At 38.0% G+C, this 12,919-nt stretch overlaps 1 protein-coding gene across 1 annotated transcript; it reads right to left on the bottom strand.

Annotated features, from left to right (window-relative positions):
- Positions 1-102: 102 nt before the first annotated feature.
- cops3 (COP9 signalosome subunit 3) lies at positions 103-12,683 on the bottom strand. The gene is made up of 12 exons (XM_061810365.1): positions 12,475-12,683; positions 10,397-10,526; positions 7,709-7,821; positions 7,567-7,616; positions 5,859-5,951; positions 4,426-4,605; positions 3,550-3,690; positions 3,256-3,429; positions 1,971-2,057; positions 1,724-1,837; positions 1,567-1,647; positions 103-855 (listed from the first exon to the last, which is right to left on the bottom strand). Exons 1-12 carry the CDS (start codon positions 12,527-12,529, stop codon positions 802-804), a joined length of 1,272 nt encoding a protein of 423 aa, XP_061666349.1. The 5' UTR covers positions 12,530-12,683; the 3' UTR covers positions 103-801.
- Positions 12,684-12,919: the final 236 nt, after the last annotated feature.

Below are 12,919 nucleotides of genomic sequence, written 5' to 3'. Positions count from 1 at the left end.
AACAATATTAGAACGTAAAATCGAACATTCATTTAACGGTACATACTTGACGTAAGCTTGAAACCAATTCTTAAACAATTTATTTCAGATCCACAACTCCAATACCATATGACATGACGGTCTGGTTATATCGGTTGACTTCGCCACTTGTACTAACAAGCTGTCAAAACGATTTTTCTGCACAGTGCTTTAGTGACCTCTAGTGGATCTGACCTATTAAAAAAAAAAGAAAAAAAAAGGAAAACAATACAGTGCACCAGATTCTGACTTTTAGCACCTGGTTTGTTCAAGGACATGCTTATTTTTACAGATTCGCCAGTTATTATCTACATTCTAACCAAAAGCAAGAGGGAAACGAACATTGCAGTCGTTACAAATGTAGATTATAGTCAGATTTATTCTTTGCGAGCCATAAATGTATTACCTCGTAATACCTTCCGGTTACAGCCATCATGGAGTGGAATGGTGAGATTATTCACAAATGCTTGGAACAAACAAGTCCAGTTTTTATTATTAAGTTTTGTGATAACGTAGCAGTGTCACTCCAACCTCAACATTGATAAATAAAACACTGACAAAATCGGAATCTTTTTCCATTTCTGTAAAGATTGTTTTGTTATCCTTCAGAAAGTGTGAATAAAGAGTAACCAAATTCAACATCGTTCCACGCAATTTGATTTTCCTTAACCAAAGTCCTTATGCAATAGAATATTTTTTTCCTCTTTAAAAAAAACATCCAACGCATCCATGGAAGAATGAATTGGGGGGGGGCTGCAGCATTTTCCATCAGTCCGAGGCCCCTCAAGAGTAACTTGACGTTTTGCTGCCAACATCATCCTCTTGCGTTCCCATACTCTTAAATGAAAATAAAATTCACATTAGAAATATCTGGCCAAATTCTTTTTACAACTCCATATACACAGATTGTATAAATGCCTCATAAAGTTACAGAAATGGTATAGTACTCGTTCCATTTTAATTCCTTAAAAATCTTTTTATATATAAATTTAGGCAACCCAATTCACTCGAGGCTGACGTTGCAAAATATTTAGTGTCACCTCCTTTTACACTAAACTTATCATAGTGCTCAGTTTACAATAGCGTTCTGTTCCTTGTAGTCTCCTACTAGTGCACGCTAATGCACCAAATACAGTCATAGTTAGCAATTGCCATAAATAATTCTATGAAAAACCCAAAGTATTGTGGTCACACCATTTCTTCTTGTCCAGAGTGATGACGTATTAATACGCTGCTGGACAAAGTAGTTGATTACATGACTTTCATAAACCAGGGACTTAGCTTTACATATTTGTTTAGTTCCCAATAAAATGTGGCTTAGAACCATCTCTAAAATTGTCAATTTAACTATGTCAAAATAAACAGAATTGAGGGGAAGGAGAAAAAGACAAATATAAACGTTAATTCCTCATTGATCTACTAATTATCATTTTAGCTTGTATAAAATGACAGCAAAAATCAGCCTGAGCAAACTACTGGGGGCACATAACATTTGTGCAGTACTCTAAATGTATGTCACAGACAGCAATATTGTGAATTTTGTCCCACCTTCTGCACAAACTGCGGGTTTACTGTAATTTCTTGATCCATAGACTTTAGTTTCTCATCCAGTTCTATACATTTCAACATCTGTAAGATAAAGCATGGTGGTGGGCTTTATGAGGGGATTCGACCATTTGTGATGGTTACATTTGGAAACCCTCACCTCTTGGTCAATTTTGTGTAGCATTGCAGGATTGTTGTATTTTTCTGGGTTGTCGTGGAAGCACACCATGCCATCCTTTTGGTTAATGCTAGCATAAATCTCACCATCTTCAATCTGCTCAGAAACACAAGTAATTCACAACAGGATTAAAACGGAGTTCAATTTCCTAAAAATTTGCACAAAACTAAAATGTTGAAAAACATGTAGTAATACATCTCTGCACTGCTGTTATTGTGGACCACCTCACCATGTGTAAGACATATTTCTCTGCCTCCTGAGGCCCTGAAAGTTGCACTCGACTTGCCATGTCTTGCAAAGACAGTGTCAGGAAAGTCTGCAGGGATATGCCCGTGGATGTAAACAAAAAGACCACATCAGAATACACATTTCATAATGTTATCTGAATTACAGTGTACTAAGTTGATTTTCTTGCACAAATAGTTTATAGGTCTCAAGTCCAGAGAAACCACCCTTTTTTGTCATTTTATCAGCATTTGCCCCACAATCACTTGGTCACACTGACAGCTTTGAGACTTATTGACATGTCAGATTTTTCAGCCAGTTTTTCTGTCAGTGGAGAAATATTCTGGTTGGAACTGTATTATTAATATTTCATTTTGGCTAGTTCTTAAATTTCAAAATGTAAACCTTGCAGGTTTTTCCACCTTATAATAAAATTGACATTTTATGGCCCATGAGGCGGCACGGTGGGTCAGCTGCTAAAGATTTGGGCTCACAGTTCTGAGGACCCGGGTTCGATCCCGGCCCCGCCTGTGAGGAGTTTGCATGTTCTCCCCTGTGCCTGCGTGGGTTTTCTCCAGGCACTGCGGTTTCCTCCCACATCTCAAAAACATGCAACATTGATTGGACACTCTAAATTGCCCCTAAGTGTGATTGTGAGTGTGGCTGTTTGTCTCCATGTTTCCTGCAATTGGCTGGCAACCAGTTCAGGGTGTTGACAGCTGGGATAGGCTCCAGCACTCCCCGAGACCCTTGTGAGGATAACGGCAAAAGAAAATGGATGGATGGATGATGGCCCAATGAATAAATGAAACAAGAAACAACCTCATTACATTGATGTTTTTTGTCAGTGGAGAACCGATTCTAATCTCAGTGTGACCAAATAAAATGGGGCGCAGTCAAAATCTCACGTCACAATTACGAAATTTCAATGACAAGTGTCTTAAGTTCATGATAATGAGCATATATCTTTATTTGGAGGAGGTCTCAGTTTGGAAATGGAGTGGTATATTACCAATATCCACATCTATACCATAACCTGGATTTTTTAATGGAAATATGACATTTTACCAATTGAATCTAATATACACCCATCATATACATCTCTATATCACAGCTGTCACACGCACACACACACACGCACACACACACACACACACACACACGCACACACACACACCACACACACACACACAACACACACACACACACACACACACACACACACACACACACACACACACACACACACACACACACACACACACACACACACACACACACACACACACCTTTGTTAGCCTTTGGATGTTCTTTTTGTAGAGGGAGGAGAGGCACTGTTTGACCAGGCCTGTATTGTTGTCTCGCGTGAACGTCTCGCTGTGTTTGTTGACTATGCTCCGCAATTCGGTTGGGTTGTTGGTGGTGTAAATCTGAGCCAGCTCGTGATAGGCGTTGCTCAGGGGCTGAGGAAAATAAATTTGAAGGAAATAAAACAAAGTGTATGGCCTCCAAGTGAATGTTGGTTTATTTTGAATTCTAGTCACGAGATGTTGTTAAATCGGCCTGTAACAGATAATACTTACCTTAATAAACCTTCCTACGATTTGTGAGGTGTATTTGGGCAGCTGTTGGACTTTGCCGTGGAGAATAAGTGAGACCAGGATGTATTTCTTGTAGGCTTCCAACATGATGTGGCTCACTGCCATAGCTGGAGTGGTTATTGCCTGAAGAGGTAAAAAAAATAAAATAAAATAATGATAATTAAAAAAAAGAAAACACACACACACACATACACAAAAATAGTGATACAGTGGAAAATCTAAGTTAATTGGCCTTGGAGGTGTACAATTAAATTTTTACAGAAAAAAACAAAAAAAATTAATACAGTAAATCAAAGATAAAAATAAGTGCTTTAACAGACTCACAAAAGATTTAGTCAGTAAGCATCAAATGATAAGCGCTGGGCATTAAATTTTGCTTTTTGTTTGGCTTATCACAAGAATTATTCCAAAAAAAAGGACCAGTTTTAATAAAGGCTGTTAAGAGAAGATGCTAGTTACCAAATGCTCTTTTTTTTTAATTGAAGTTAAAGTTGAGTGTTTTGGTGTTTGTGCATTTTGTGAGTATCGATTATTCTATTGACACTTGCATGACAATTGAAAATGCAATGTGTCACAATCACCCGAAGCAAACCATCACGTCAAGACTGTTTATTGATTAAAACGTTGTTTCTTTATTTTTGCATTTGTATGACTACCCAATTGTTCAAATACTACAAAACTATAGACTTATCACAAGTTGTAGAGACAGTTGGACCCTTGAAGAGACTGTTTCTCATTCCATTGTTTTATGGGAACATTAACTCAGTTTAAAAGCACTGAAATTCCATTTTAGTAGCATTTATCATCACTGGTTATCAAACATACAGTGGTTTCAATGAAATAAGGCATAAGACATACCTGTTCATAAAAATACAGTGCTCTATCGAAATTTTTGAGCCCCATGTAGATCATGCCACCATAGTAGTAGTAACATAAAAAGTGCTTTGCGTCATAAGCTCCGTTCTCCTTGCAGATGTCCATCATGTCAAGCTCTAGGAAGGGCAGGGCCGGCTTGAAGCACTTTGCTAACAAGCACAGCTGGACAGGATATGGAACAGGAAAAAAAAACAAAGCAAGCAACATTTATTTAAAAATAACACTATAACAAGGATAAAATTAGGTGCTAAAATATCTAAAATTTAGACTAAAGTGTGTCCATTATAATTTATATATATATAATTATAACCGTTGACGATGCCCACCAGTGAGATAATGTGGAGATTACCCACATTATCCCTAACCCTAATTTGATGGGGCAAAGAGTCAGTCCAGGCCAACGAAATGAATGGTATGCCAATTACTTGTAATGTATGCATAGTCGCACTTCCAGCAGTAAGTTGGGTTTGTTTCCAGCGAGGGTTAGGCTTCGCCAAGGCTGCCCTATGTTATCAACTTTCTTTATAATCTTTATGGAGAGACTTTCTCGGTGCACCCTGGGTGTTGAGGAAGTCTGGTTTGGTGGGCTCTGTATCATGTCTCTGGTTTTATAGTTGATATGGTTATATTGATATAGTTGTCAGGTTCATCAACCCACAATTTTAAATGCTCTTTTAAGTGCTTTGCAGCGAGTATGACGTCGTCAGGATGAGAATTAGCAAATCCAAATCTGACACAATGGCACTCAATCTATGTTACTACTCTCACATATGGCCACAAGCTGCAGGTGGTGACTGAAATAAGTTCGAGAGTATTGTCTCAATAAAGACTCATTAATTTGTCTGCTATTTTGCTCTTAAAAGTGGGTTACATGACTGCTATAACATGGGACCAGCCAGACCCATGTGACAAGTCTAATGTATTGATCACGTGTGAGTGTCTTATGACGACGTTGCCTATTCACTGCCATGGAGGCGACATTTGGTTACATGTGCTATTTTGACAGCAGACATGAAGTGAATATTTATGTTCCCCCGTTTGTTATCGTATTTAGCTGTGTTAGCTAAAGCCTGAAGATAGCAAAGGCGGTGTAAAATAGCATGCAAGAAGAATTCCCCCATAGTACTTTAACCGCAGGAAGCAACAGCTGTTCCATATGGATGTGCGTTTTTTTTTTTTTTTTTTAAAGAATATAGTGTACAAGACTGTACACTGGCTGGAGTTTTTGCTTGTGTAATAACAGCATCATGTTTCACCTGGTTTATTATTTCTGTGAGAAAATCCTTTTGGTCCAAAACCGAAAATGCACTTTTGGGCCATTTCAGTGGCAAATATGTTGCTGCATCACTTATTTAAATCAAAAGATGTGTTTGTGTTGTGCTGGTTTGAAAACTATATGAAGGGCAGTGACTCACCTGACACAGGTCTGCATGAACTGAGGTAAGTTGGTTTGTGTTCATCTGCATTTTGTCGACTGCCTGTTTTAGGATGACGACACCCCTCAATGGCTGTGAGAACCAAAGAAATGCACCTTAAAAAATGCAAAGTCTGAGCAAATGAGGGCCACACTTTCAAATGTATTAAAATATTTAGCAGTGAGGGGGGGGAAATATGATTATCGTTATGTAATGACTCAAAGGGAGAAACTAGAGCATCAGTAAAGGTATTATGAGCGACAATATAGAAAATGCGTACAAAACTAACGACATAACTGCTGAGGTTATTCCAAAATACAATGACAGACATGCTAAGACTTGGAGTGCATTTAACCATCGTACATCCACTTTGTGTTTAATAACTCATTCACCGGCATGGACGTTTACATACATCAACCGGAATGCAACTGTTTACTCCCAGTGATGGATATTTTTGTTAACCATGTATTTTATCAGTAAGCGCACCGAGCCTGTTTGTGAAATTCAAACTTCCATTTAACTAATGACGAACTGATGCCAGTAGATTAGGTAGTATTGCATCGCTTTGATTTGAGATCACGACAGCGTCCGAGAATAAAGATTAGGGGTTTAATCTCTCCTTGACAGGTTGCTTGTAAGGGGGAGAAATGGTAAAACTTTGGAAGTCTGACAAGTTTAAGCACTTGACTCTCAAACACAGCACAAATATGTAAAGTATAACAGAGTAAGTGGCAGAACGGTAGAATAACTGGTTAGAGCATCTGCCTCACTGTTCTGAGCCTTGGGTTTCATATCATGTGTGAAGTTTGGATGTTCTCGCCAAGCCTGAGTGGGTTTTCTCGGGGCACTTTGGTTTCCTCCCATGCCCTCTTAATTGGAGACTGCATTGCCCATAGCTCTGATTGGGAGTGCAACTGGTTGTTAGTCTCTATGTGCCCTGCCATTGGCTGGCCTACTGCCCGAAGATAGCTGGGATAGACTCCAACACTCCCGCGACCCTTGTGAGGATAAGCGCCGCTGATAATAAATGAATGGAGTATATATCGCGATACTACAAAGTTTTTGCCCCAAGCATGAGAAAAGATTTTCAGTTCATGGAATGAATGACAGACGACTTGTTCAAAGAACCACGAATGTTCAACTTGAGCTATGTGGTGAGTCAGTGTCGTTCGGGGCACATTTCGTCGTCATATGTATTTTTTTTGTTTTGAAGTTTGAAATGTCACAAAAGCAAAAAGTATTAGCGTCAAAGTCACTGTTCTGTTTGGCATGTTTCTTTTCACAGAAACCTGAGGTTTTTCATGAGAAACTGATGTTTTGGTGAGACTGACTTGTGTTCTACTGCTAATTATTAAAGAATGGAAAAACCTAGAAACATTTTTTTTTGTCTGTTAAAGAAAGAGCCCACTCTTTTCTCTGGTGCTGCTGCTTTGAAAACCAGTGCCAGTGTATGAGTTAACAGCCATCGTAATGTTATTATATTTAGATCATTTATTTGAAGTGGGAAAGAAAAGTGTTGCAAAAAAATATTTTATTCGGATATAATTAATGTAACACAACGTTATCATCTTAAAATCTTGAGTTTAAAACTTGAAAAAAAATGGGGATTTTTGAATTGTTTTTTTTTTTTTTTTAAATATATTTTCTGTTTTTGTTATAATTCAATAATGACTGTTTTCTGTATGACAGTGTATATCTGGACTCTTACCTGTTTGCGCTCTACAAGGGCATTTGTCAACTGGTGGCAGAGACCAGCAACTGTGCGAGCACACAAAAGGAAGTGGTATTTTTAAATTATCACGCAATTACCACATAAACTGATGTGTGTATGTTTGGTCGATAGAACTTACAAGTGTCTGTTGCATATCTAATGTGCTCGCCATTGCAAGTACTGATGAAGAGCTGGACTTGGGAAAAGAGCGTCTCAAAGTCAGGGATGTTTGGCATGGAGAACTTTACAAATCTGGAATACAGTTGGAGTGAAAGATGAACAGAAAAACAAAAAGGAGAAAACTGAATTTATGATTACATTTCATAATTTTAGGCTAAATATTAATAACAAAATTTGCATTCCTAATAGATCGGCTGGTACAGCATATCAACTAATGGGGAAATACCACATAATTAAAAACAAGATAGATTAGTGTAGAATTCAGATGACTGAGGGTTTTTCTAGTAATAAAAAAAACAAAAATCTAGCAGAGATTTTATTACCCTTTTAGATAAATTTAATTTGTGTAATACAGAACCTGAATGGAAATAAAATTCATAAATATAAAGGTAAAATAAAATACAGTAAAAAAAATCATCTAGCCTAGAACATTAAATAAATCATTTCCACATTTTGATAAACAATGGCTGGGAATGTTTTTTTCTTTTACTGACAACGGTGTGAAAAAGTGTTTGCCTGATTTCATTTGTATTTTTTGCACAATTATCAAACTTAAACATTTCTCATCATCAAATAAACTTAAATATTAACAACAAACACAAAATGCTGTTTTTAAATGTTTTTTATTATTCAGGGATAAAAATAAAATCCTAACTTACATGGCCCTGTGTGAAAATGCAGCCTACATTGGGTGGGGTACCCTACAATCAAGTATTAGCAATAACGGGCAAAGAAACTCTTACAGCGCTATAGAGGAATTTTGGCCCACTCATTTTTTCCAAAGTGCTGAAATTCAGGTTTTTTGTGCTGGAACCTCCTTTTTAAGGTCATGCTACAGCAAGTCAATAGGATTCAGATCAGGACATTGACTAGGGCACACTAAAGTCTTCTCTTTGCCATTCAGATGTGGACATGCTGGAGTGCTTTGAATTATTGTCTTGCTGCTGAACTCAAATTAGTTTAGCTTGAAATCATGAACTGAAGGGCGGATATTGTCCTTCAGGAATTTTTGGTAAATAGCAGAATTAATTGTTCCATTTATCACAGCAAATCTTCCAGGTCCTGAAGCAGCAAAACAGCCTCAGACCATCACCCTACTGCCACCATATGTCCATGTTTATATGATATTCTTTCTCTGAAAGGCAGTGTTACTTTTGTGACAGATGTAATGGAACACATACCTTGTAAAATGTTCAACATAGTGTCATCAGACCAGAGAGTATTTTCCCAAATTTTTGAGGATCATCAAAATGTCTTCTGGCAAAATTGAGATAATCCTTAATGTTCTTTTTCCTCAGTAATGGCATTCTTCTTGGAATTCTGACATAAAAGCCATTTTTGCCCAGTCTCTTTCTTCTGGTGACATCATGAACACTGACCTTAACTGAGGCAAGCGAGGGCTGCAGTTCTTTGGATGTTGTTGTGGGGTCTTTTGTGACTTATTGGACGAGTCGTCGCTGCGCTCTTGGGGGTAATTTTGGTCGGCCAGCAAGTCCTGGGAAGGTTCACCGCAGTTCTATCATTTCACCGTTTGTGGATAAAGGCTCTCACTGCGGTTTGCTGGAGTCCAAAAGATTTAGAAATGACTTTATAACATTGTCGACACTGATGGATAGCAATTATTTCCCTTTGAATTTGTTTCAGATTTTTAATTTTTTTTTTTTAGCTCTCACCATGATGTCTAGCTTTTGAGAATCTTTTGGTCTACTTCACTTTGTCAGGCAGGTCCTATTTAAACAGGTGTGGCATCATCAGACCTGGGTGTGGCTAGAGAAATTAAATTGAAGTATGATGAAAAACAGTTATGTTTGAAGAGAGGTGGTGCGATCACTTTTTCACATTGGGCCAAGATGCAGGCATGAATTTTTTTCCTTGCTTAAAAATAAAAAACTAAATTTAAAAGCTGCATTTTGAGTTTACGTGTGTGATACTTAACTTTAATTTAAATTTGTTAAATGATGGGAAACATTTAAGCGTGACAACCATACAAAAAAACAAGATATTAGGGACACGGCAAATACTTTTTCACACCATTGTAACTGCAAATGGAGGGAGGCCATTGGCCATTATTTGTACAAGTACAATTTTGGAAAAAGTTATCAGTATATTACAGTTTAAATGAAGTGCAACTAGAGTTTAAAATAATAAAACATTAAAAGGAGAACATGAGCGTGCACAATACTGTGGTGTGATCATGTTAGTCTACTGGAAAATGAGTTGTCATTAAAGATGTGTTGTACAGTTATCACCTTTTATTGATGGGGGAAGGGGAGTTGCATCTTTGAGGGTGGGGATTGTTTGTCTTGTGTAGATGATGCAACCAGATACTAATTGGAGCATAGCATCCATTAGTTAGGAGGCCAGTATTTAGGGAAATTACGCAGTTATGTCTCGGGTAATTTTTAAAATAATGACTTCTCAGAAAAAGTCACACTAACGCCAAGCCTATATGAGAACAAATACAAACCTACCATCTTTACACTACTAGAAAAAAATCAGTACTCTTGTGTAAACAGAAAGAAAAACAAGAACAGGATGGAATATGAAGGTACGACAGGTGAGCATAATTCTGTACGATTGCATTAAACCAGCAGAAGACCTCTCTTGGGACTAGGAAAGAGTCACAACTTGTACAGCAAGCACTTACAGAACGGCTAGCACACCGAGGGAGTGCTCCTGAATGTCCAAGGCTCCCAGCACTGTATCCAGGTGCGACAGGTTCTTGGCCAGCAGCTCTCCGCTCTTGTTAATCAACTCACACAGCTGAGTCATCTGGCCTAGAGTGGGAGACGTGACAGTGACAGGTACGACAACAGAGAAACTTCACCCAGGTTCGATCTTTACATGCAATAAGTTACTCTCCCGGCGACCAGACCTCGGATAAGCAGGAAAAAAATGGATGGATGGATTCAGCTTATCTGTAGGGATGCATTGATACCACTTTTTTCAGACTGAATACAAGTACTTATACTGGAGTAATCGCCGATACCAAATACCAATACTTCATAATGTTGGCAGTTGTAATGAAAATGTGCTTTGAGTTAATCAAATATGTTTCAAAAACACCAGGGTAGAACCATTTCTTGAAAACTGCTTCTTGAAAAGCTTCACTCAAATATCACACTTTTTAGGGTAACACCCTCTCATTGCTGACGTTTTAACAGCAAACTGTCTTGCCCTATATTTCACTAAAACTCATTACCGCCAGTCCTTGCAGTTAAAATGGATACTTGACTTTTTTTTTTTTTAACCATAGGTCTCAATGGCAGTGAATGAGTGTAAATGTACCCTTCGCACAAGGTATATCAGTTGTGTGGTGTCTGTCGAAATACTAATGGCACTATGTAAAAGGCATACATAGGTAAGAGACAAAGAACATAGGTGGATATACAACTAGGAATAGAGAAGCCATTTTACTGCAGTGTTAGCTAAAAAATAATATATAAAAACTAATTACAAGACTGCTTATTCAGAATACCACAAGTTGTAAACTAAAACTGTAAAAGAATAACTTACGTGATTCTTTACCCCACCACTGGTTCCCTCTCTTAACATATCAAGATGCAGCGCGGCGTCTACCACGGCTTTGTGACACTACGACTGACTCATCCAGAGCCAAGCAGCGAATGGCCTAGTGGGCGACCAGGGTTGAGAAGTCTAATGCTAGCCGAACGGCCAGACATCGCAATTAACAGAGTGGCCGTCTCTGTCGCTTCCCAAGCAGACTACATCATCAATTTTGTAGAGCAAAATTTGCAGTTGAATCTAAATCAAAGTGTTGTCATCCATGGTTACTCCAACTCCACCTGACCACAACATATGTCAGGCTGGCTAAGTAGTCAGAGCATCATAGTATCTCAATATTTTTATAGAATACAATAAAATAGGAGTAAAGGCAAATTATCAGCAGAGTTCCAGTACCAGTGCATCTCTAGCCATCTCCAAATGCCTTTAAGTATGTAATTAGAATTGGAAGTCTTGATTAACCACTGAATTAATGTTTATTTTGATAAAATCTTGTCCTTTATCATACCAGTCATGTTAGGTCAATGTTTACGGCAATACACTGCATTTTTAAAAGTTTTTTTTAAAAAGTGTTAAACTCAGAATTAAATGAACTTATGACTTCAAGACAGAACGGAATATATACTGCATGCATATTAATATCGTTGAATCATCAACATGAGCTACGTTCTCATTAAGCAACAAACCAAGAGCAATTTATTTGACTTAAAAAGCTATTCAGAAACTTGGAGTTGTGAATTAGGTATGTAAATAAAATTGTAAAACAGCCGTCAACTGTCCTGTCAGGCCTTAGCAAAACCGCAAATGCAAAAAAAAAAAAAAAAAAAAAAAAAGACAGATTGACAGGAACCTAAACCCAAACAAAAGGGTCGATTCCGTCTGCAAGCCAATCAACCAAGAAGTGGGTGGGATTTCCGGTAGACAATGCCCAGAAAATATTTTCCAGATCCAAACGGAAAGTATCAGTTTGACATTTTGTCTGAATAGCTATTAAATCCCCACGTATCCATACTCATCATACGTTCCTAACACACACAATGATTGTACTTTACATATTCTTAGTGCCACCGGAAGTCTATTAGCGATGTGTTTACATGATGAGGCAAAAACAAGTGTGTGACTTGGCTATCGGCAAACCATAGGGTAGCATATGGGCTACCTAGCTTGTGTTTCCCATACGAATGAGTTAAGAAAGCCTACCTTGAGCGGAAAGCTGCCGCACATTGTTCACAAATTGCTCCAAAGCTGAAGCCATTATTTCACGGATCCAATGTGGGAGTAAGGTTCACTGTTTTTCATTCAAACGTCAGAAACTACTTCGTCCGTAGTGAGACAGGACCCACACAGCCGCCACTGGGGTGAAATTCTCGCGAGATGCTATGAAGTTAACGGACCGCAGCGGGATTTGTCAAGCAAGCGATTTTTTTAAAGGGCCATAAATTGCATTTCGAGAACTTTATACTATTCAGGAAAAACAATACTTTTTTTTGTCGCTGTCAGAAGATATTTTGCAGTATGAAATATTAATGCATACAAAATGTATCAATGATGTTAGGGACAACACAAAACTACGTTTGGGTTTTTTTTCCTCTGTCCTTCGCTGTCACCTTAATTTCTTACTGGATTAGAAAAACAGGAATTGACG

The sequence above is a fragment of the Syngnathoides biaculeatus genome, chromosome 22, assembly GCF_019802595.1.
Source record: "Syngnathoides biaculeatus isolate LvHL_M chromosome 22, ASM1980259v1, whole genome shotgun sequence".
In the NCBI taxonomy this organism is placed as follows: Eukaryota; Metazoa; Chordata; class Actinopteri; order Syngnathiformes; family Syngnathidae; genus Syngnathoides; species Syngnathoides biaculeatus.
Note: the sequence above shows the minus strand (reverse complement) of the source record. Positions and strands in the feature narration are given on the sequence as shown.

Excerpts from the sequence above, each read along its gene's own strand:
- cops3 (XM_061810365.1), bottom strand. The coding sequence starts at position 12,529 with ATGGCTTCAGCTTTGGAGCAATTTGTGAACAATGTGCGGCAGCTTTCC. Across the intron at positions 2,058-3,255 it reads ACATCCAAAGGCTAACAAAG|ACTTTCCTGACACTGTCTTT; the intron begins GTGTGTGTGTGT and ends ATATCCCTGCAG. Across the intron at positions 1,838-1,970 it reads AGAAATATGTCTTACACATG|ATTGAAGATGGTGAGATTTA; the intron begins GTGAGGTGGTCC and ends GTTTCTGAGCAG.